At 44.0% G+C, this 25,715-nt stretch overlaps 1 protein-coding gene across 1 annotated transcript; it reads left to right on the top strand.

Moving 5' to 3' along the window:
* The first annotated feature begins 4,435 nt into the window (after positions 1-4,435).
* BRI3BP (BRI3 binding protein) lies at positions 4,436-19,033 on the top strand. The gene is made up of 3 exons (XM_027853559.1): positions 4,436-4,645; positions 11,472-11,574; positions 14,279-19,033. Exons 1-3 carry the CDS (start codon positions 4,436-4,438, stop codon positions 14,734-14,736), a joined length of 771 nt encoding a protein of 256 aa, XP_027709360.1. The 3' UTR covers positions 14,737-19,033.
* Positions 19,034-25,715: the final 6,682 nt, after the last annotated feature.

The raw sequence follows: 25,715 nt of genomic DNA, 5'->3' as shown, positions 1-25,715 counted from the left end.
GTTCAGCCATTCCCCAACTGATGGGCATCCTCTCAGTTTCCAATTCTTTGCCACCACAAAAAGAGCTGCTACAAGTATTTTTTGTACATGTGGGTCCTTTTCCCGTTTTTATGATCTCTTTGGGATACAGACCTAGTAGTGCTATTGCTGGATCAAAGGGTAAGCACAGTTTGATTGCCCTTTGGGCATATGAACTTCCTTATTTTGAAAGGGGAATTACCATCCTAGTCACTTGGCTAAGTCATTTTTGACTCTGCCTCCTCAAGTCTCCCTCACTCCACACATCTAATCAGTTGTTAAGTCCTGTCAATGCTACCTCCACATACCTCCTCTCCACTCAAGCCCCCTTATCATCAACACCTCAAACCTGGACTATTGCAAAAGTCTTTCTCCCTGAGAGGGGGAAAATTTAGAATTCAAGTAAATGTTGAAAACTAAAAATAAATAAATACATTTAATTTTAAAAAAGTCTCTCTCTCTGACTCGTCTCTACCCTTTCTGACCTATCTTCTATACAGTGAAAAGAGCACTAACTCCTTTGGAGTGGGTTCAAATCCCATTTCTGATGCTTACTACCCTTGTTACCTTGGGCAAGTCGCTTCACCCTGTTTGCCTCAGTTTCCTTGTCTGCAAAATGAGTTGGAGAAGGAATTGGCAAACCACTCCAGTGTCTTTGCCAAGAAAACATCAAATGGGGTCACGAAGAGTCAGACACAAATAAGCAACAACAACAAATATATTGCATCATGAATTTACGGTCCACCAATGAGCCTTCTTGCTGCTTCTGACACACAACCTCCCATCTCCGGCCTCCATTCTTTGCACAAGCCATCCCACACACCTGAAACAGATTTCTTCCTCTCATGGCCTGTTGGAGTCTCTGGTTTTCTTCAAAGCTCATTCAATTGCCAACCTGGGGCCTTTCCTAATCTCCACCCCCCCCCCCACTCCATTAGTGAAATTACCTTATATTTCTATGCCTATAAATATATGTGCATCTACTTAGACACATGCACGTTGTCTCCAGGAATAGAATGTAAGCTCTCTGAGGGCAGGGACTGTTTCACTTTTGTCTTCATATCCCCAATTCTAGCACTTGTTATACACTTAACAAATTCTTGTTTGGTTTTTAAATATTCTATTTGTTTTAATCAATCAAGATCTGCCTTCTCATCCTCCCACTCTAATCTCATGAGGACACGAGAAACACAAAACCCTTACAAACCTATATAGTGCATCAAAACAAATGTCCACATTGGCCACAGCCAGAAAAACGGTGTCTCGTTGTGCATTCCAAGACCACCTTTCTATCAGGAGGTGGGCAGCACGTTAACAAATGCTTGTTGACTACTTTATTAGGGTTCTCTATTGGAAGGGGGCTCCAGGTTCAGAGGGAGCTAGCACCCCATTACCATCCACCCGAATTCTTGCAAAAGTTTCCCAACCAATCCTCTTGCTTCCACTCTTTCCTTTCATCCCTCCTTCATATTGCTGTCTAACTCATTTTACCCAAAGATCTGGCCACGTCATTCCTTTGTTCAAGTAAATCTCAAACCCCTTTGCTGCTGACATTGAAGATTCTCCCCAATGTGGAGCTTTCCACCCTCCCAAGCCTGATTCCATGTTACTCGCCCCCCCCACTCTGTGCTACAGTTTAACACTCTGTTTTTGAGCTCTCCCACTTCTGTGTCTTTGCTAAGCTAATCAACCAGCCTCAAATGCCCTTCCTCCTCAAACCTCTGCATCCCTCCCCATCTCTTTTGTCCACTCACCCAATTCAAATACAGCCTTTCAGAATCTCTCCCCACACAATACCCTCAGGCTGCACATTGCAATCCTCTAATGCACTTGTATTTTTTAATTAATTCTTTTCAATGAACAAGCTTTTATTTTCTCTCCCAATCTTCCCCAACCCCCAGGGAAAAAAACAAAAACAAATAAAAACAGAAACCTTGTAACAAACATGCATAGTCAAACAAAACAAATTTCTGCATTCATCTTCCCAAAATGTGTTTCTCCTTCTGTAAATGGAGGTCATCACCTCTCTGTCAGGAGCTGTCTATGTAGTAATGCATTTATACTTCAATATTGCAAGGATTAGTGGTTTCATCAATGTGGAAACTCCTTCCATCAGCACAGATGTGAGCTCCCCTTTGCCTTTCATTCCTCATCAACGCATCAACCTGGCCAGGCTGGCAAGTAGCTTCTCTGCTCTTAGCGAGGCTGTCTGTTGCCTAGCAGAGCCTAGTGTGGTGTGTGGGTACGCTGCAAAGAACAGTGCATTTGAAGCCACAGGGCTGGGGTCAAATCCTCTCTGTCTTCACTCTGGCCAAGTTACATATATAAAGCACGATATACAAAGTAAATACAGAATAATCTGGTGGGGAGATCGGGAAAGACTCACCCGGAGGAGGTGACACCTTAGCTGTTTTCTGAAAGAAGCTAAAAATTCTACCAGGTGGAGGAGGAGAAGGGAGAGCGTTCCAAACACGGAGGACAACCTGGGCAAAGGCCCAGGAATATTCTATATGGGGAACATCTACCAGGTCATTTTGACTGGAACGGAGAGCATATGAAGGGGAACAATACAAAATAAAACCAAAGACAAAAGGCATCGGAGGAGAATTTTAGTGGAGGTTTTGACTAATTAATTGCTATTGTGTGTGATTCCCTATGGTTGTATGTATATTTGCTTAATTAAGTATTTCTCAACTATATTTAGAAAATTTTTTAACATTCATTTTTTAAAAATTTGAATTCTAAAATCTCTCCCTCCTGCCCCTCCCCACTCCTTAAGAAAGCAAGCAATACAATATCTATTAGACATGTCAAGTAAGGCAAAGCACATTTCCATAGTAGCCTCTATGGCTGCAGCTTAACTTTCTACTCAAAAGAACCAGGTGGACAGGGACCCTGTGCCATCTAAAGTCGGTACTTCTCCCATCATATTGCAAAGTGGGCACTTGATAAATGTTTGTTGAATGAATGAAACTCCTGGGAACAACTTTCTGGGGAAATTACTAGGTTAGAGGTTTCAGAACACCTGGGTTTGAATTCTGACTTTGTCACTTACTGCCAGTGTGACCATGGGCAAGTCACTTCATTTCCTGGGCCTTAGTTCCTCAAATGGAAAGAGGGGCTTGGACTAGATAGATGGTCCCTAAAATCCCTTTAAGTTCTATCTCAATGGTTCTTAAATCACGGATTCAATGATTATTTTTGTTATTTATGAAGCACCTACTACCAATCAACAAACATTGCAGAAGGCGGGAGTTTAGTTGGCACAGTGCTAAGCACTAGGGACTCATATAAGGCAAAACACAGCTCCTACTCTCACCAAGCTCACTCACAGTCTAATATAAAAGACAATATGCAAACAATTATATATGTCAAATCAACAAGCATTCATTAAGCACCTACTATGTGCTAAGCACTGTGCTAAATGCTGCGAATACAAAAAGAGGCAAGACAGTCCCTGCCCTCAAGAAGTTTACAATCTAGAAACAGCATGCAAACAAATCAATATAAAACAAGCCATATACATGACAAATAGGAAATAATTAACAGAGAAGGCACTGGAATTAAGAAGGGATGGGAAAAGCTGCCTGTATGTGTATATGTCAAACCAAGGAGCATTCATTAAGCACCTACTATGTGCGGAGCACCGTGCTAAGCACTGGGGATACATAGAAGAAAAGCTCCTGCCTTCACAAAGTTCACAATCTAATGGGGGCTGCGGGGTGGGGAAGATACCTATGCAAATCAGTATGAACAAACAGGAGAAATTGGAGACATATCTTAGAGGGAAAGCACAAGCATTAAGGTCTGAAAACAATAGTCATCGTTTTCAACCACTTTTCACTAAACCATTTAATGCATGGATGGAAGGATGGATGAATGGATGGCTGGAAGGAAGGAGGAAAGGATGGATGGATGGATGGATGCATGGAAGGAGGGAAAGTAGTAAGAAAGGATGATGGATGGAAGGATGAATGAATGGATGGATGGAAGGAAGGAAGGAGGGAAGGTAGGAAGGAGACATGCGCGGGGGTCTGGGGGTCTGGGGTGGCTGGAGGGGGCCCCAGGGGAGTGAGCGCGCACAGGGAGCTGGAGAGCCTCGGTCCCGCTCCTGCGCCGGGCTCCGGTTCGCGTTCTCTCCTCCAGCTCCAAGCCCGCGTGGGCCGAGGTGCGCGCGGGGGCGGGGCCGGGCCCGCGCGGCGTGGCGTGGAGTGGAGCGGCGGCGGCCGCCGGGGGCGCTGCGCGAAGCTGCGGAAGCGGAAGGAGCGCAGCTGGAGCAGCGCGGGAGCGGCGGCGGCGGCGGAGGCGCGGGCGGGCGCCGGGGCAGAGCGTGCGGGAGTCGGCGGCGGCGGCCGGAGGGGACGCGCAGGAGGCCGTGCCGGGGTCCTCGGGGCTCGCCGAGCTGACGGGACGGACGATGGGCGCGCGTGCCGGGCCCCCTGTGCAGCTGGTCGCGCTGCTGCCGCTGCTGCTGCTGCTGCTGCTGCTGCTGCTGCTGGGGCCCGGCGCGCAGGCTGCGCGGGGTCGCGGCGCCGACAAGCAGAACACGTTCCGCCGGGCGGCCAGCGGCGTCTACCAGAGCGTGAGCAGCCTGTGCGGGGAGGACAACGTGCGAGCCGTGCAGAAGGTGGGGCGACCCCCGTGCGCTCCCCGTGCGCCTCCGCCGCTGGGGTCACCTTGCCTCTGGGCATCTTCACCCGGGGAGGCAGGCTGGGGAAGCGGCGGGGGTCAGTTGGGAGTGCCGGGGTCCCCCAGGATTGTGGGAGCCCCCCTCAGCCTCGGGAGGAGCCATGTGGCCCAGGGGCATTTATGACGCGCCTAGGGTCCTGGGAGGGGAGGGCTTCTCTCTCCAGCTTGCCCCTCGCTGCCCCCCATCCATCTCTGGGGTCGGGGCTGAGAACGAAGGTCACTTTGGTTCGTGGGTACCTGGGGCTCCCTCTCTGGTCATCCTGCTGTCTTACAAATCCCACCTCACCCTAGATTTTCTCCTTGGCCCTAGCTCCTTGGTGGACTGCGCCGAACTGCCCGGGCCCTGGCCTCGGGGGACCCCCAAGGAAGGCTCACTGCAGCCCTTTTAACTGATTGTTTCACAGTGGGGAATGGGGGTGGTGGTGCTGGCCTTAGCCTTAGCTGAACCGTCTGAGAATCTGGGACTCAGAGTGGGGCCTGGGTGGGCCTCACTCCCCTCACCTCATCCAAGAAATGAAAAAAGATTTCTCTAAGTAGACTGACACCCCCCCCCCCCCAACTCATAGTACCTTGTGTAAATACCACCTAGTTTAGTCTTATTAGGGTTTTTCATCCTACCACGACAGAGCCTCAACCCACTTCTGCGGGGAAACTTAACAGCACATTATCCTCTTTAGGGAAATCCAGCAGAGCTTGGGCACAAAGTGCCCTTGGCACTCCTTCCTGACTCAACTCTCTTGAGTTGCACTCACATTTGGCTTTCTTTCTCTTATTTCTTTCTTTATAAAACTTTTAACTGTTTGATTTAGAAGCTGTCTTCTGGCCTTATTATCTCCTCACTGAACAGAGGTAGGGAAAGTACAAGTTGTTGCCTTGACAGCGGCACCCAGTGGCCTCCAACATTAGGTTTGTGGGACAAGGTACAGGGCACTGATTAGGATCTATCCGGAACAGTTGAGGCACTTGCTGATACTGGCAGAGTTCCCAGAAGTAATGACCTTTGTTCATCTTTCTCAATATTCTGCTTCTTCTAAGGGCTGTGCATTTTTTACCCCCTAAATGGTAGGTACTTAGACCAATTCTAAGAACTAAAGTTATTGACTGGTACCTCTGATATCCAGAAGAAAAGAAACTGGAGTATTCTAGCTCTGGAAGAATTGGGGAGAGCATGTGAGTCAAAGGTTTCCTTTTAGAGAGATGGAGAACCAAGGCACCTCCAAACCAGACCCTCAGCCTTGTTAGCCTTTACTAAAAAGTTTGGTGGAGTGACTTTTTCAACAAATGACCTTGTTGGGATTATGTATTTTTGTAGCTTTCACTTAACCATCCTATCCTAATCTATCATTCCTATGAGGAATTATCTGGCTATAGGACTTGCTTTTTATCTCTGAAGTATAACGCAGTCTTTGGATTTCCAGCCTAAGGGATCTAAACATAGTAGCAAGACAAAGAGAAAGTGGGGAGCGAGTGTTCTCCAAAACATTAGCTTGTTTCATAAAAGGACTTGTATCAAGTCTGTGGAACAAGGTGTTAATTTCTTCACCAGAAACTAAAAGGAGGCTTTGAATCTTGAAGAAGGTCTTATAGTGTAACATAGATTTAGAGTATTAGGTTAGATTGTAAGCTCCTTGAGGACAGGACTGTCTTTTGCTTCTTTGCTTAGCACAGTGCCTGGCCTATAGTAGCTCTTAATAAATGTTTACCAATTGATTGAATAGGAAGGATCTTTAAAGGGCATTAAGTATAATCCCCTCTTTTCATGATGAGGAAATTGTGGCACAGAGTATAAGCAGATTGCCCAAGGTTAAACACCTAATAAATAGGAGGGTTGGGATTAGAATCCAAGGTCCTTGATTCCAAATCTAGAGGAAATCAAGAGTTTGTTTTTATCTTTAACTTGTCCTGTGATTTCATTGGGATGAGAAACGCCCTTTGTTGCCCCTTATTGGCACTTGCTCTGCCGTTGGTAGTGAGAACCCTGAGAGGGTTAGTGATTTACCCTGTGTCAGAGGTGAGACTTGAACTCGGGTCCTCATGGCTCAGGGCTGCCATTTTAGGCCATAGTGTCTCTCAAGTCAAAATAAATTCAGGACAAAGAAAGTCCTACTTTGTACTGATTTGATTTTCCATGGAATGTAACTACCACCTCATTTGGCAGTTCATGCATTTATTTTTGAATCTTTAAAAAAAAAAAAGAGTGGATACTGGTAGAGCCTGAGCTTTTCAATAAAGCTCATTTAATGGGTCTTTATTAGGATTGCTTTGGTTAGTTCCAAAGGTATGACATGGTGGTTAGACATCAAGCAGAGTTCGTAAGAGTGCTGGACCCAGTAAGGAAGAACCAAGTTCGAATCCAGTACGTCAAATGTGTGAGATGGAAAAGTCACTTAACCTCCCTTCTCAAATGGGGATAACTGTCTGATGAAAGAGTCTCTAAGGAGAGAATGTAAGTGCTTCATTTGCAAAACACCTTATAAATGTCAGTCATTGGGAGAGGGTGTGTGTTTGTGTGTGTGTAGCTGTGTGTCTGATAGGAACATTCTGGCTTTCTGTTGGTCCAGAGTCATAGAGCTAGCCTTGGGGGGAAAAAAGTGCTGTTGTATATTTACTTTTAAAAGGTGTGTCCCTCCATCCAGTTTTAAGAACTAGACAGAAATGTCTCCTTTGGAAATCTGGTGAATTGAATGACCCTGTTTGAGATGGCAGCAAATTTCTTTCTTTGGGAGATTTCTGAAGTGGCTGGTGTAGATGGTTGACCCTGCTAGCAAACTGTTTACCTTTGATGCGTATTTGCCCGTATGACCTTGGACAAGTCCCCTAACCTGCCTGAGCCTCACCTTTCATCTGTAAAAGGAGGGGGTTGGACTCTGTGGCCTCTAGCTCTGGGCCTACGATCCTGTGATTTCCTTGGACCTGCCTAAAGGGCTTTGAGGTTCAGTACCAGACTGCTGTGAAATGAGAGCTTAATGTGTACTTGGGGCAGTGGATAGAGCCCTGGGCCTGGAGTCAGAAAGACCTGAGTTCCAATCTAGCCTCAGACTGTATGACCCTGGGCAAGTCACTTCACCACTGTTTGCCTCAGTTTCCTCATTTGTAAAATGGGGATAAGAGTAACACCTACTCTACAGGGTTATTGTGAGGACCAAGTGAGATAATCGTAAAATGCTTAACATGGTGCCTGGCATATAGTAAGTGATATATAAATGTTAGCTGCTGGTGTAGAGGTTGTAGTACAAACTGGTATAGAGGTAGGATGGTACATACAAGCCTAGCCATGGGTTCCATGCTCAGGGAGCTTGTGATCTGGTTGGAGAGCATACATGTGTACATGAAACATTTAAATGGCCCTGCAGGGCGCTGCATGCCAAGTGAGACAAAAGAAATGGGACACAGAGTGCTGGAGGAGGCCAGATACAGAGAAAGAGACATGGCCGTAAGAAATCCGAGGGCCCCATGCAGGGGCCCTGAGCTCTGAAGGAGGGAGTCCAAGCGGGTAAGGAGTGGGACGTGGCCTGGGAGCCCACAGCAGCCTGCCTAGTTGGATGGAGCATGTGTTTGCTGCTAACTCAGTCACTCAGTTCGGTGACCTTGAACAAGACACCTCCCTCTCTGAGTCTGGTTTCTTTACTTGTAAGGAAAGAGTATTGCAAGTATTGCAAGTAAATGGTCTTAAAGCTGTGCTCTGCCTCCAGAGTTGTAGGAGCTAAAGAGGAGCCAAACCCTTGGGAGAGGGAGGGCAAGGCTTTGTCTGCTTTGGGCTTGCCCCTGTGTGAGCAGCAAAGATAACAGAGCGAATATCTGTCCTATCTTTCCGAAGTTCATAGAGTAGGTTTGCCTTCAGGGCTGGCAGAGATGGGCCCCCCCGCCCCCCCTCTGTGCCTCATCGTCCCTTTGTGGTGAAGCCTTTTCCAGGCCACAGCTCAATTTTCTTGGAGGCCGCTTGCAATTTTGCAGGAGAGTTGGGGAGAGGGAGAGGGAGAGGGAGAGATGGCGCTGGGCAGCATTGCAAGGGGCCCAGGTGGCCAGATGACTGATTGTGGTGAGGCAGAGCTCAGCAGATTGGGCCCCGCCCCCAGCAGTGACTTGACTGGCTGCCTTACTTTAGGTTCCTGGTCAAATGGTTGATTACACCAGGGCCAGATTGTCCCCTAGATCGCTTTGAAGATCTTAATGTTCACCAGAAAGTCTCAATGTTCTCAAAAAGTTTAATAAGAAAGCAACCCCTAGCCAAACAATTCAAGTCTACTGGGAAATAAGGAATTTTTTTTGTTGTGTGTGTGTGTGTGTGTTTTTTTTTTTCTAAGTGTATTTCTTGAAAAGACAAGTGACCTTCTGCTCTTTTTTTTTGGCCAAGTTCCAGGGGTGGGGAACCTGTGGCCTCGAGGCCACATGTGGTCCTCTAAGTCCTCAAGTGCAGTTCAGTCAGAGGGCTGCATTCGAGGACCTAGAGGGCCACATGTGGCCTCGGGGCCACAGGTTCCCCACCCCTGTATAGGTAATTTCTCAGTTTAAGTGGCCCAACTTTAGAGTTTGAAACAGTCCTTCCAGATCAGCAAGGCCCACCTTGATTGTTTTATAGGTGAGGGAACTCGGGCCCAAAGAGGTTGATTTACACAAGGCCCTCCAGGTGGTAGCAGGTGGCACAGCTGGTACTTAAAGCCAGGTCTTTTAATCTTTGAATTCTGTAGCTTTTCACTGGGGCATGATTCCTTTTCAGTAAAAGATCCTAATTGGTTTGCTTTCTTCCCTAAGGGTATATTAGATTGCTCAATGGCACTTTGGGCCCTGGACAAGGTAAATTTCCCTCAGCTATCAGATTGGAAGTAGCTTAGAGTGGTTTAGAATTTTTTACTCTATTAATACCACAACAAAGCCCGTAGGATCCATGACAAATGTGAGTGGTGGGATGGGGAATTTCTTGAGACTTTCCTTTAAAATACCAACCCCCCAAAAAGGGATTTCAGAATTAAAAAACCACAGACTATTTATTTAGTTCAATTCAAATTTGAACAAGAATGTTCTCTACAACATTCATAAGAAGAGGTTATTCCTCATTTGCTCAGGAGCCTTCCAGTGAGCGGAAACTGTTCACTGTCTTCTGAGGCAGCTGATATTCTACTTTGAGACGACGCGGTGGTCGTGTTGTGCCCCCTCCCCCCCATTGGTACTGATAAGTGCTTTGTAAACCTTAAAGCATCATATAAATGCTGTTATTAACTTTTTTTTTAAAAAGGCTGGTTTTCATGTATATAATAGTGAATATTGTATTTCTTGCCTTCACAATGGGTGAGAGATGGGGTGAGAGAATTTGGAAGTGAAAAGAAAAATAAAAAATTTAAAATAAAAAAAATTTATAAAAGACAAGTCAAAAAAAGCCAACCTACACATTGAGTCTGACAGTAGATGCAGAATCCATCCCTGTTGTTCTTCTGCCTTGGCAAAGAAGGGAAGGGAGGTACATTTTCACATTTCTTGGGGCCAGGCTTATTCATTACAGTTAGAAGAAATCAGTTTTGTTTTTCCTTCCATTTATGTTACGGTCATGGCTGTTCTGCTCATCTAACTTTGCATCAGTCCATGTAAGTCTTTCTGTGCTTCTCTAAATTCCTCACATGTGTTTCTCATAGCATGGTAGTCATCTCTAATTCTTAGGAAGTCTTCCCTTTCTGAGGATCCTCCCTCACTCCCCCATCCTCCCCTTGGTCTTCTTCATCTTTTTGGTGAAACAAAAGAAATCTAATTCCCCTTCCACACAGCAAACAACCTTGCAGGTCCTATTTGGAGGGCCATTTGTTTTCGCCATCCTGAGTTGGCCTTTTTGCCAGCCCTTTCTCCCTAAAGTCCTTGCTGAGGACACTTTTTCTCCCTACTCCTGGTTTGGTTGAGCTCAGATTTCCTCACTGGTGCATCACTGTAAGAGTAGTCACCCACTCCTGCCTTGAAGGTGGTGAGCCTCTTGGATTCTGCTGGGCTGCTTACTCCCTCTCCCCTAGAATCTGTTTTTAGCTCTCAGGGGTCAGTACATTGACCCATCTTGGACTTCTCATAGGGTCCCAGATGATTGTTCCTGGAGACAGGCCTGATTTATTTGAAGATAACAAGATGGCGTCCTTTAGTGGCTGTATTGTTCTGAATGTGGCTTCAAAAGGTCCTTGGGTTCCTTCAGAATGGCTGCATTCTTCCTCTTTTCTCTTTCCTCTTTTCTCCTTTCTTCCTTCTCCATAGGAGGACAGCCCAACCAGCATATTGGATTGATAATGAAGTCAGCCCCTTGTCTTTATTTATATTTAGCATAAGAACTCGCAATCCTTCGGCACCTCTGTCTCATTATTATATCTTCCACATTAACCAGCTCATGGTCCACACAAGAGGCAAAACAGGATGTTAGGGAAAGGGAACGGATTACTTCAGAATCATTAAGTGGCCATAAGTTGTGGTCCAGTTTTGAACAGATGACCTTTCCCTGAAGGGCACACTGGAGAATAGCCTCTTCCTCCTCTCCCACTCCCCCTCCTGCCTCGCATGCTGCCTGAGCCAGGGGTTTTGTGTTTGTAGAAGCTTTTTACTTCTGGCCCCCCACCAGACTGTCCTCATTGTCTGTCTTCCTCCATTCCCACTCCCCGCCCATTTCTAAAACTTTTTATCTTGGGCAGGGAACAGAAGTTCATAGGTAGTCCATCCCGTGACCAGGTCGTGGAAGAAATTGGAGAAATGAATTCATGGACTTCCTTACCAACTCTTTTTTTATTTCTTGGTCTTTGTAGTTTTTCTCCAGGTCAACGGAGAGGTTTGTAAATGGCGTGGACGTCTTAGTGGAGACATTGTGGAGACTCTGGACTGATCTGCTGGACGTTCTCGGAATCGACGGTAGGTAGACTGTCGACTCTTCTGCTAACTGGCCGTGTTTGATTGGGTCAGGGAGCGGATCAGTACTTCGGAGTCTGGAATAGGCGACGGTATTCTGGGGCATTGGTTCCCTCTGACCACATTCCTAGCTTGCTCATCACCTCACTTCTATCAAGGGGTAGGTGGTGTTATGGTTCCCCCTTAACACCAGTCGAGGCATAGGCCCAGGGAGGGTCTCCTTTCATTTTGCCATCTGTCTGTATGTAGCTGGTATCTCTGTTTGCTTTGCACTCTTTTTCGGGGGTGAGGGGGGTCTTTGGGACCAGTAACTGAGCCTGGGCTACACCTCAGGCCCTTGTTACCTAATTAGCCTCCCCCCCTGCACACGCTTCCCTCTCCCTCCTCTGCCCAGCAAGCACACTGGCATTTCCCAGAGCACGGATGTCATTCCTCTGCTCAAGAAGCCTCATTGGCTGTCTGTTCTTCTGTACCAAGGACAGACTCCTCCTCTTGGTGACCTGTGCACACTGATTTCACCCTTCTCCTTGTATGCTCTTCCTTGTACGTGACTAGAAGGCTCTCCCTTAACGCCTCCTGGAACCCCTAGCTCCCTTCACCACTCAGCTGATCCCTCCGGTTGTTACAGTGCCTGCCTGTCTGCCTGCCTGCCCTGCTGTAGCCCTCTGAAAATTTACTTTTACTGACTTATCTCCATATGGGTGTAGGATGTAGACTACTTCAGGGGAGAGATGGTTTCCTTCTTGTCTTTGTACCTCTGGTGCCTGGCACATAATAGAGGGGCTTAATATTTGTAGAATGGTCAGTGAATGATTCTGAGGGCTCGCTGCTTTGTGTGTCTGACAGACAGGCCCGGTTTTCGACTCTGCCTCTTCGAGTCCAGGTCACTGTGAATGCCTTGAGGAGAGCGGTCTGGCTCATTCAGGGGTTGCTTTTGGCCTCCTCTTTTCCCACTGGGACCTTTAACAGCGGCTCTTGGGAGATAAGTCAGATAAAGCAATTCCTTGCAATCCCATGTAGATTCTGTGTTTACCATCTTCCCAGATTATGAAATCTCTTCCAGCAAGCCCTGAAGAACTGAACCTGATTACAGGAGATTGCATGTGACAGGGCAGCAGCTACACGAACCTTAAGGGAGCAGCGTCTGCATCCTTGCTGAGGGGCCGGTGCTAAATCAGTGACCAGACCCCCAGAGAGCTAGGGCCTGGCCCCCACTGATTCCTCTGGGCTTCAGTTTTCATACCTGTGAAATAGGAACAGTGGTGCCCCAGCCCTCTGTGCCCTCTCACTCAGATGTGAGAGGACAGTCAATAAATGGGAAAGGGAGGGGATCAGCGGTAGTCAAAATGCTCGGCACAGACACCTTGACTTTCTTGTTTGGGTGGTTCTCTGTAGTGAGTTTTCGTTCCCACTCAGTTTCCCCCTGTCTTTTTGTCTCCTTTCTACGGTACAGTCATTTTGTGCTCTGGGAATCCCAGTTAGTGACAGTGGTGGGTTATGTACCTTGTCCTTTAAGTTTTCAAGGGACGTTATTTATACTGTGGCGTGTCATCCTCCCAACAACCCTTCATAGTCAGTTCTCTAGTTATTATCCCATTTTGAGATGAGGAAACTGAGACAACCAAATACACTAAAACAGCTGAAAAACTACTCCTATGTGTATATATGTGTGTGTAGTTGTTCAGTTGTATTCAACTCTCTGTGACCCCATTTGGGGTTTTCTTGGCAAAGATCTTGGGGTGGTTTGCCATTTCCTTCTCCAGCTCATTTTACAGATGAGGAAACTGAGGTAAATGGGGTGAAGTGACTTGCCCAGGGTCACACAGCTGGTAAGTGTCTGAGGCCTGATTTGAATTCAGGAAGATGAGTTGTCCCTGCCCACAGGTCCAGTGCTCTGTGCACTGTGGTGCCACCTAGTACACACACACACACACAATATGTGTGTATAATTTTATATTATATTATATAACAGTGGAATTGGCTGTGTTACAAGATGACTAATGTTTCCTTGCATGGTAAGTCCTACATGGTTAAAGGCAGACGTCTGCTTAGCAAGGTCTGGGTATAGTGGGTAGAGTGCTGGTCCTGGAATTAAATCAGGAAGACCTGGTTTGAATCATTCCTCTGATGCTTTCAGTCAATCAATAAGCATTTATTAAGCTCTTACATGTGTCAGGCACTGTGCTAAGTACTGGGGACACAAAGAAAGAAAAAGACAGTCTCTGCCCTTAAGGAGCTCACAATCAAGCAACGGGTTGTAGACGGGACAAATAGGAAATTATTAATGGGGGGAGGCACTAGAATTAAGAGGGATTGGGAAAGACTTCCTGTAGAAAGTTTTCTAACTATGTGCCATGGTCATGTTTACTCATCAGTAAAATGGGAATAATAACAAGTTTGAGCTTTCCTCTGCATAGCCCAGGGTGACCTCCCACCCCAAGGAGAGGTCAGATCAGGACTGAGGTGGTAAATTAGCACCAAGGGACTCCTGAGACAGATTCAGTCTTTGCCCTCATGGAGCTAACAGTCTAGGGGGGGGAGGTGGTAGTTCCTGGGAGGGGATTTGCTCTGGGGACCCATAAGTGTCAGCATTGAATGTTGTACCCATCTTGTCTGTGTCCACATTGGAATTGGGGGGGGTAGGGGGGCACCCCTAATCCCTTGCAGGTCATTCAGTTCTTTTTTTCTCCTCTTCCCTGTTTTTCAGCCTCCAATTTGACGCATTATTTTAGCCCCGCGGCCGTGGCGAACAACCCCACCCGCGCTCTGCTCTTGGTCGGCGCTGTCCTCCTGGCCTACTGGTTCTTGTCCCTCTTCCTGGGATTTCTTTTCTATCTCTTGCACGTCCTGTTTGGTCGCTTCTTCTGGGTTGTGAGGGTCACCCTGTTTGCCCTCTCCTGTGTCTACATCCTGCAGAAGTATGACGGAGAGCCTGAGCAGGCCGTCCTGCCCCTCTGCTTAGTGGTCGCCGTTTACTTTATGACAGGCCCCGTGGGCTTCTACTGGAGGAGCGGAGGCACCGGCGGGGGCGGCGGTGCCTCCAGCCTCAGCCTGGGCAGCCACAGTCTGGAGGAGAAGATTGACCACCTCGATAGCCAGATCAGACTACTCAACATTCGCCTCTCCCGGGTGCTCGAAGGCATCGATCGAGACAGTGACAAATGAGACGAGCCAGGTTAATCACCTTTCACCAGCTCTTGGAAAATCAAAAAGCACTATCTTACTAAAAGTTACAAAGCAACAAAACAGCACATTGTGAGGTTATTGGACCACATTACAACTTTAGGCTGAGAAGAATTTTCAAATAACTTATGTAGGACACTGAGACACCCTGAGAACCATTAGTTGTGTAAAAAAAAAATATTTTTTCAAACAATAAAACCCACATTAGCTGTAGACTAAAAAATTTATCCATGCATAGAACATACAATTACTTTTTTCAAGTGTTTAAAGACATATTTTGTAGGGTTTTTATAAAGGCAGATCGAGTCAAGTCTATTACAACTTTAAAGTGAGGAGAAGATTATGTGAATTTGGCATTTTAGAGAAGCTTAATCTCAAGCATTTGTTTTCATAGCTCTAATGAGACAACGTGGATTCCACGTGTGAGGTGTTTCCATTTTCACAAGTTGTAAGCTTTGAGGGAGGGCCCCCCCCCCCAGGTTGGGTTATCAGGTGTCACTTGGTGTGTGAACAAATAGAAAACTTTGAGTTTAGGCCAACAGACCTAATTATTAGAATTGTCATTGCCCCTTTTGAGTTTCCTTTAAAAAAAAATAATTTTTATTTTCTCAAGTCTCCTTTAAATGAACAATTCATTTTTGCAAGCAGATCTGGGATTTGCTCTGTATTTTGTCATACTTGAAACTGGGGATTTTCTTCCAAAGGGTTTTAGAAAGTAAAAATCCAAGGATCAGGGAGAGAAATGTTTTTGGGCCTTGAGTCTGAAGTTTGATAGCAAGATGGCGGTCACATTGACACTCTCAACAGGCAGGTCTTGCTTTGAGAAGCCTCTTTTAAGGGCTGCCTTGTTTGGAAGCTTTGGGTTGACTTAGACCTGCATGGGGCCTCAGAAAGGAAAAAAAAAACAGGTAACACACCTTGCAAGTTGTTTAAGCATCCTCTCAGGACCACTGGGCAGCAATAAGCACTCTTCAGGTTTTATTCTTAACATTTTAATAGTAGAATCTCCAGGTGCTTTTTGTCTGAAGTCTGCAGCGTCCTTATTTTCAGTGGTCCTTAGAGAAGTTACCACAGGGCGATAGGTTGGAATCATAGAAGGATTTGAGGGTGCTTTGTTTGGTAGGGGAGTCACCAACAGTACCAACATGTTCTGGTTTGCCAGTTGGTACGCTCCCATCGGCTTGAGTGAAATCCGTTGGAACAAAAGACAAAACTTCAGGGAAGTGTGCAGAGAAGCTCCTCAAGATCTTAGGGGATGGTGGATGTGCCCACAGGTGCCCTAAGATGCTGGTGGTTCCCCTACTGATTTCCTCCCTGACCACCTGAGTGCTTGGGTTCCCTATCAAACCACTAAGTGGAAATCTGACTTGGGGGGGGTGAGGGGAGTTGGTGGAAGCAAGAAACCTGTCCTGTCCAGAGCAGTATTCATGATTTGGAGAACCCAGAATTTAACAACCTCATAGTTTTTTGTTGTTGTTGTTGAAGAACTTGGAAAAACAATTTTTGCGAATTTTATGAAACTGCTATTTTTAAGGTGCACATAATGCAACACAAGGCTGCTTTGATTGGCTTCCTGTCAATTCAGGAAGTGTTCATTTAGATTCAGTACAGTTGAGCTTTATGGGTATCGGTGGAAACACCGATTTTCTGCATTGAAATGGTTCCAGGCATGTCTTTCTAGTTCGTGTCTTTTCAGCATCTCTGGGAGCTGGGCTCAGGGGAAAGGGAAGCATTCTTATTCTTGCTTAGGTTTCAGGACCCTCCTCAAATTACTTTTTGGAATTATTGTTGATTCTGTAGATACTTAACCGCTTTATAGTTTCCTCCCTACCTTAGAACACGTGGACGTGCTGTGTCATCTACAAAATGTCTTGAGTTTTAGGTCTTTTTTTATTGGTTGGTGTGGGTGCTTTAATTTTTTTTTCTTGGAGTGGAATTAGTTTATTTTTCATTTTTCAAAAGTTGTAAAACACATGAGAGGTATCTTGCTGGACAAAGAACAAGACCAGAGAAGGAAGACACAGGGAGGTGGAGGTGTGTGTGTGTGTGTGTGTGTGTGTGTGTGTGTGTGTGTGTACATGTACATACATGGGAACAAGCATGTCTCTGTGTGAGAGAAAATGCCCAGGCTAGAAACCATAAGTCTGATAGGCACCATTCCTATGAGTAGCAAGAAATAAGAGATTCATGCCTGATTTTTCTATGGAAGCTTATCTGTGTCTAATTTTATACTGTTTAATATACAGGTAGGGAGATGCCTTTTTCTTTTTAAATGAAGAATCTTTAACTGGCGATAACATTCTTAAAGGGTTGCCTGTTTTAAAAGGGATCAGAATCCTGGATGCTAATGACAGAAACATTCACCTTGAAGATACTGCATACAAACCTTTGACAATTGGCCCAGGCTTGTTTTCATCTACGAAGGGGGCTTTTGTAGAGAAGATCTTCAGCTGGCTGAAAGGCTGATATTATATGACCACTCCCCTCTGCCCCTTGCATCCAACCTTTTCTTTTGAGCTCACCCTTTTGTATGTGGAAAAATATATTTTTGTACCATGTGTCTCATACCTTGAACAATGTTTTATATATCTTAAATGCCGTAGGATAATAACACAGAGCAATACTAATACTTCTCGTGACAGGTTCTAATGAATACTATGATGCTATTATAAGTATAAACTGACCACATAAAATTAATCAGTATTAATTTCCCCCCTATATCTATATCATGATGGCTATTTACTAAGGGTAGTAATTTTGAAAAAGATAAATGCAAACTGTACATCTTGATAGAATCTCTGAAGTTGCCATACTGAATGTTAATGTGAATGTTTGGGAGAAATTTTTTTTTTCATCAGTGCAAATTTTGTCTCGTCCCATCGTATGCACGTGACATCTTAGCGCATCCCCTTAATATGTTGAAATATATTTTTCCATACAAAATTCTATTGCTGTCTACCACCCCACCCCCCCTTCCACCTCCCACCCCTGTCTCCCACCTTATTTTTACTTTAGGTTCCAACTCCAATCCCATTGATGTGATTAGGGAGTAGTAAACCTGCATTTTCTCAACAAGATTTCCCGAATGCCAGCTTTGCCTTGCCCCCAGAATAGTCAGGGGTGAGTTTTAATTGCTTCATTTCTGCTCATCCTGACACTCCCCTGCCTCCCAACTCCCCACCCCTACTTAAACAGACCTTGAGAAAAAAGACATCTCTCTTGCTGGTTCATACTTGTTGGTGGCTTTTGAAACTGGCTGATCTAACTATAAATTCAGCTGTCATCTTATAAAGTGTTAGGGTTAATAGATGTCAAAACTCCTATGCTATGTACGGGGTGTGCATTGAAATGCATCACAGTTCTACAAAAGTTCCTTGTTCTAGGGCGGTTTGTAAATTTCAGAGCTCCGCCTCTTCTCTATAGATAATGGAATTCTTTTTTCCGGATGTGATACAGTGCTTTTAATTGGTATCAGGTGTCGATCAGTACGCTTGTACAGTATCTGGCATAAATCAGCCTTGTTCCTGACTATTGCATTCTTCTGACTGTTTGCTATTAAATAAATGCCTTGTCGATGCCCTGTCCTGTGGAATGTAGACTGGTACCAGTTTAGGCTTTTCGATGGCGTGTTTCTGACTGTGGTTCGCATTCCATACCAGTTATCTCTATTTGGCAGCTAATGGAGTTATTGACAATATGTTTAATGTCTATTTTTAAAAATATAAAGGTTTTCCTGTAATGTCAACTTAATTAACCGCATGTGTTAAATCTCTTGAATCCAGCGTTTCATTGAATTCTTGTGATGGTAATGTCGATTAGCACCCTTCAGCATCCAATGAAACAGTCATTCTTGTTTGCCCTATTCCTAACTGGAAATTGTGTCTTTAAGTATAACACCAGTTGTCGGCACTGATAGTAGTGATTTCATATTGTTTCCTACACCAGATTTCAGATTTAGATAGTATTTAAGTTTGTAAAAGTTGTAGGGTTTTTTGTTTTTGCTTTCCTTTTTTTTTTTTTTGTCCTGTAAAAGAACTTGATTTATTGCTAGTGATGTATGTAAGACTCAAGGCATGTGACCCTTGGGGAATCAGGTCTACTGCTGTCATTGTTGGGAATCCTAAATATATCAAACTTATTTTTACAAAGGTATATATACATTCCTTTATTTATTAAATGATCGCCAGATTGATGTTAATGTAGTGAAATATTTGTAGGCTGATTTCAGAACTGAAATAAGATATTGTGAAAATTAAAGCTTAATAAATGTTTACCGTAATTTTGTGGTAAGGATTTCCTAAATGCCTTTGCTTGATTAGAAGTATCCAGTGTTTCCATAAGTTTGTCCATGGGGACCTTGGGCTCTTTCACACACTGCTAACCGATTGGATGGTGAGAAGATCCATCAGTTCTTTTGAAGTGCATCAAATGTAATGTTTGTACTCAGGTGTGAGATTTCCAGTCCAAATTCTAACCAACATTTAGGAAGGCATGGAAGGGTCCTTAAATGAGGGAAATTTGTGTTAAATATTTTGGGACTCTAAGTACTGCCCCAACCCTCTTTACTGCTACCATCTCCCATCTGATTTTTGTCCAAGCTGTCGACTCCCTGACATTTCAGTCCCTATTCCCTGATGCTTCGGCCAGCGGCTCCATTCTCCTTGTATGTCACAGGTATAGGGTTCATGTGGCACAACCCATTTGTGTGTGAGAGATGTATTTCTCCTCCCCTCTTGGGTATGAAACGAACACTCCTTTTTAGTAACAAAGAAAGTGGGAATATTTTTGCTTTATAAGGAATACATTAACATAACCCAGGAGTCTTGCATATTTCATTCAAGTGGAGGGGGTGGTTTGGCAATGATTATTTTTGAAGCCCCTAAGCATCAATTTTGACAGCTTTGGGTGAGGATTCGTCATGTCTTAGATGATTTATTTTACTGTGTGAGATCTCCTTCATGTACAGAATAGTGATAAAAGAAAGAATAGGGAAACAGGGTGGGTGGACGTTTGCATAAATGTATTCCATCACTCCTGTAGCTGTTTTTTCATAACTAGGGATGGGACGTGAAAATCTGAAGATGAAGACGAGATTAGGCTCCAAGTGACTTGGAGATATCCTATCTTACTTGCCTTACTGGTCCTCGAAGAAGGCCATTTAGGAATCTCAGATTTCTGTGCATCACTAGGCTTTCTGTTAAGCATTTACTCAACCATACCTGAAAACACTGAAGATGGAGTGAATGGGAGAAGAGTTAACATGTCATCCAGTAAACTTCTGTAGATGCTGTTATGGTTTAGGTCATCTTCATCAAGGCCAAATCTTAGACTTGCCACTTCTCCCCACAGATTCTGATTTTCTTCAAAAGTCATAGGTTTGGAGGGCTTTTTTAAATTTTATTTTAGCAGGAACCTATGCTAAAGTTGCGGGGTTTCAAGGAACATTAACAAAGTGTCTTACTGGACCTTATCACTCTAATACCTAGTTGTGCAAGTGGTAGCCATGCATGAACCCGTAGCTCAGTTTTGTTCCAGGCTGGTGGTGGGAACTCCTGTTTAAAGTATTCTGTGGCAAGCACTGCTCTAGGTTTGCTGGGAAATAAATACTGAGATAAAAATGAGACCCCTGCCCTCAGGAAGCTTATAGTCTATTAAAAGAATAGGACACCAACACAGATGTCTACAAGGCAGTATTACACAAAACATTAGAAAACTATAAGACAAATGGGACTTAAAGGGGAAAGGGTCATTGCCTACAAGTAATGAGGATTACTGGAATTACAGGAATTGGAAGCCAGATACCAAAATTAATTTAAAATGATAAGGATAAATTAGAAATTGATAAATGGCAGCAAAAAAGGAATAGGTGGTACACGTAAAGAACATAGACCTGAAAAGAGATACTGGTTTTGGAATCGGAAGGCCTGGGTTCAGTCCCTTCCCTGACACTGTCTGTGACATTGAGGAAGTAACTTGACCGCCCCAGGCCTCAGCTCCTCATGTAGAATAAGAGATTGGACTAGACTTTTGTCTGACCACCTTTCTGCCTCTAGATCTGACCCTATAACCTTAAAAAGGGAAAGCTGTTGAAATGGTGGCTTAGAAGTGGCATTGGAGAATGAAGGGTCCATGGATGCCCAATTCTGTTGACTCTCAGAATCAGAGAGGAGGAGGAGGAGCCACAAATGAAAAGGGTTACATTGGATGTGGTCCCAGGGGAGAGCCAGTTTTCCATTAAAATAAGGAGATAAAAGGAATATTAGTTTAAAACTTGGAGAATTCTGGGTAATTTGTAAAGTGGTTTACTAAAGTTCTACGAAGAGATATAGCTATATAGGCCTATCAAAAGTACTATTAAATGGATTTGGAATTGATTGAGAGGACAAACTCAAGAAACCATCTTGGGTTCCTTGTCAACTTTGAAGGTCTGGCTGATGGCCTGAGGGATTTGGTTGAGAAAGGATATCTGATTTGAGCAGGTAGGCGGTTGCACAGTGGGTAGAGTGCTGGGCCTGGAGCCAGGAAGACCTGTGTTCAAATCTAGCCTGAGAGACTTATTAGCTGTGTGACCCTGAACAAGTCACTTAGCCCTATTTGCCTCAGTTTCCTCATTTGTAAAATGAGCTGGAGAAGGGAATGGCAGACCACTCCAGTATCTTTGCTAAGAAAACCTCAAGTTGGGACATGACTGAAAAATGACTAAACAAATAACCAGGTTTGCAGATGATACAAAGCTCAATACGCTGGATGGCAGAATTGGTATCTAAAAATCTTGACCATCTAGAAAACAAGGCTAGATCAATAAAATCTATAGATATAAGATCAATAGAAATAAGATTATGTTTAATAGAGATAAATGTAAAATCTTACACTTAGATTACAAGTGCAAGATGGGAAAATGACCTGGGGGTTTGAGACATTCAATCAATAGACATTTATTAAGCACATACTACATGTCAGGCACTGTGCTAAGTGCTGGGAAAGGCAAAACACAATCTCTGCCCTCAAGGAGCTTGCAATCTAATGGAAGGAGACAACATGCAAACAATTATATATAAAGTGAGCTATATACAGGATAAATAGGAAATAATTAAGAGAGGGAAGACCCTGGAATTAAGAGGGGTTAAGGAAGGCTTTGCGTAGGAATTTCAGTTGGGACTTAATGGAAGCCAGGGAAGTCAGAAGTTGGAGCAGAGAGGGGAGAGTGTTCCAGATACAGGGGATAGCCAGAGAAAGTGCCCCGAGCTGAGAGGTGGAGTATCTTGTCTGTGGAACAGCCAGGTAGCCATCAGCACTGGACCTAAAAGTACACGTTGAGGAGTTAGGTGTAAGAAGACTGGAAAGGAGGGGCAGCTAGGTGGTGCAGTAGACAGAGCTCCAGCTTTGGAATCAGGAGAACCTGAGTTCAAATTTAGCCCCAGACACTTGACACTTACTAGCTGTGTGATCCTGGGCAAGTCACTTAACCCCGATTGCCTCACCCCCTCCCAAAAGAAAGGTAGGAGGGGTCTAGGTTATGAAGGACTTTTAATGCCAAACAGAGTGTTTTGGTTTTAATCCTGGGGGAGTGATAGTGAGGCACTGGAGTTTGAGTAGAAGGGATAACATGATTGGACCTGAGCTTTAGGAAAATCACTTTAGTGGCTAAATAGAGGACGGACTGGAGTGGGGAGAGACTTCAGGCAGGCTGACCCACCAGCCGCGATTGCAGTAGTCCAGGTGTGAGGGGCTGAAGGCCTGCACCAAGGTTGGGGCAGTGTCAGAAGAGAGAAGGGGACATATTTGAAAGATGATACAAAGGTGAAGTCATCTGGCCTTTGCAACAGCTTAGATATGGGGGGTGAGAGAATGAGGAATCCAGGATAACTCTCAGGTTGGGAACCTGAGATAAAGGGAGGATGGTGTTGTCCTTTACAGTAAGAGGGAAGGTGGGAGGGGCAAGGAGGCTTTAGGGGGAAAGATAGTGGGTTCTGTTTTGGCCATACTGAGTTTAAGATGTCTACAGGACATTTAGTTTGAGATGTCTGAAAGGCAGTTGGAGATGTGAAATTGGAGGTCAGCAGAAAGATTGGGGCAGGAAAAGTAGATTTGAGAATCATCAGCATAGAGATGATAATTAAATCCATGGAAGCTAATGAGATCAACAAGTGATAAAATAAAGGGAGAAGAGAAGAAAGAGGCCCAGGACAACCTCTGGAAGGCGTGATCTGGATGAGGATGTAGCAAAGAAGACGGGAGCAGCAGGAAAACCAGGAGAGGTGTCCAGAAAACCTAAAGAGATGAGAGTATCATGGGGAGTGCCAGTTTTCCATTCAAATAAGGAGAAAAAAGGAACATTAGTTTAAAACTTCGAGAATTCTGGGGAATTTGTAAAATGATTTACTAAAATTCTACGGAAGAGATATAGCTACATGGGCCTGTCAAAAGTACTATTAAATGGATTTGGAATTGATTGAGGGGATAAACTCAAGAAACTGATCAGCAGTGTCCAAGGCTTCAGAGAGGTCAAGGAGAATGAGGATTCAGAAAAGGCCATTGGATTTGGTAACTAAGGGACCATTGGTAAGTTTGAAGAGAGCAGTTTGGGTGGAGTGGTAAAATTAGAAGCCACATCATAAGGGGTTAAGAGGAGTGAGATGAGAGAAAGTGGAGACACCTACTATAGACGGCCTTTTTGAAGAGTTTAGCTACAAAGGGCAGAAGAGATATAGGATGATAGCAGGAGCTGAAGGATCAAGTGAAGGTTCTGGGGGCATTGGGGCGACAGGCACATGTTTAAGGTTAGTAGAGAATGATCCAGGAGATAAGGAGAGATTAAAAATAAGTGAGAAAGTGGGGATGACAGAGGGGGCCATATCCTGGAAGAGACAAGATGGAATGGGATCTCTTGAACAAGTAGAAGGATTAGCTTTGGTAAGGAATGTGACCACTTCATCACGCGAAGCCAGGCGACAAGGAAGAGAGAGGGGCAAAAGGCATCTGAGCAGTAGGAGATGAGGAAGAGAGGAGAAGAGGGAATTCACGGTGAATGGCCTCCATTTTTTTCTGTGAAGTATGAGGCAAGCTTCTCAGCTGAGAGAGTGTGGGGAGGGGGAGCCATGGGAGGTTCGAGGATGGCCAAGTTCACGAGTGGCATGTGGAAGATAAAAAGGTAATGTATTACTGGGCTGTGTCAGAGGGGTCGCAGCTTTCAGGAATGAGGTGGTTATCTACTGTACTCTGCTCAGATGACATCTGGGGTATTCTGTTCAATCTGGAGTGTTAAATTTTTTTTTTTTTTTTAGAAAAGATGTTGATAATCTGAGGAGCTTCCAGATGAAAGGGACCAGGATGGTGGAGAGGTTTGAGATTTGAGTAAAACTAACACACTGACCATGTCTGACATTCTATTATTAATTTTTACTTTGTCCCTTTTAATTTTGCTGGTCACTTCATACCTTATAACCCCCCCCCCCAAAAAAAAACCAAAAACTCTACAATCATACTACACTGGTCGACCTGTAGTTCCTTGAACGTGATATTCCACATCTTAGGTATGTGACAGCACTGATTATTTCCCATGTTCTGGTGCCCCTCTTAGCATACCTTGATTTCTTCAAGCCTCAGCTCAGAAACATCAAGGGAAAAAATAAAAGAGGTAGGAATGAAGGGGGAATAATCCTTCTGGATCTTAAGCTATATTGTTAAATATTCATAAAATCATTTTATTTTGGTTAAAAAGTAGATGTTATATAACAAAATGCTTACTGTCTCAGGGAGGGGAGAAGTGAGGGAGGGAGAGAAAAAATTTGGAACTCAAAATTTTAAAAAATGAATGTTAAAAATTGTCTTTACATGTAACTGGAGAAAAATATTTTTTAAAAATTTAGGAATAAAGCAAAAATAAATAAAAAGTAGAGGTTAGATCAGTGGGACAAACTAGACGGAAGAATCAGAAGTAATGGAATTCAGTAACTCTGTGTTTAATAAACTGAAAAGCATAAATTACTTAGGAAAAGACCTCTCCTATTTGATAAAAACTGCTAGGAAGACTGGAAAACAAAATGGCAGAAATTAGGCTATGTACTAAGACTTTACACCATATTCTACTATAAATTCTAAATAGATTCATGACTTTAACATCGTTTGTAATTTAAAAATTAGAAGAGAAACAGATCATATACATTATGGTTGGGTGATGTATTCTTAACCAAATAAGGGATAGCGGCAATTACAAAAGACAAAATAGATAACTTTGGTTACTTGAAAGTGAGAAACTTCCACACAAATAAAATTAACATACTTAGAATAAGAAGGGAAATTGTGTAATTGAAAAAAACTTTGTATACACACAAAAAATTATGTATGCACACACACACACATATACACACACACATACAAATCTATGTATACGTTCCCTATAAGTGATCAAAGATTATGAAGTTATCAAAAAAAATTCTACTCTATTAACAACCATATTAAGGAATGTTCCAAGTCACTAATAATAAGAGAAATGCAAATCAAAACAACCCCAAGGTTTCACCTCATACCGAAAAATAGGCAAAGATGACAAAAGTAAATGTTGGAGGGGTTGTGGAAACATAGACACACTAGTACATTGTTGGTGGAACTATGAATCAGTATAACCATTTTAGAAATCAACTTGGAATTATGCAAATAAAGTGGCTAAAATGTCCATATCTTTTGACATAGAGATTACAACTTTATTACAACTCCTATTCCTTGGGTTAGTCACTGTATATGTATATGTTTATGTATATATCCCAACACTAACAAATCATGGCAAACAAAGTAGGTGCCAAATGATTAGGAAGAGCAGTGGATAGAGTGCTGGACTTGGAGTCAGGAAGATCTGAGTTCAAATATGACTTCAGACACTTACTAGCTGTGTGACCCGGAGCAAGTCACTTAAATCTATTTGCCTCAGTTTCCTCATCTGGAAAATGAGTTGGAAAATGTCA

The sequence above is a fragment of the Vombatus ursinus genome, unplaced genomic scaffold (genome assembly GCF_900497805.2).
Source record: "Vombatus ursinus unplaced genomic scaffold, bare-nosed wombat genome assembly UNPS02009994.1, whole genome shotgun sequence".
Lineage (NCBI taxonomy): Eukaryota > Metazoa > Chordata > Mammalia > Diprotodontia > Vombatidae > Vombatus > Vombatus ursinus.
This window is presented reverse-complemented; position numbering and strand designations above follow the sequence as displayed.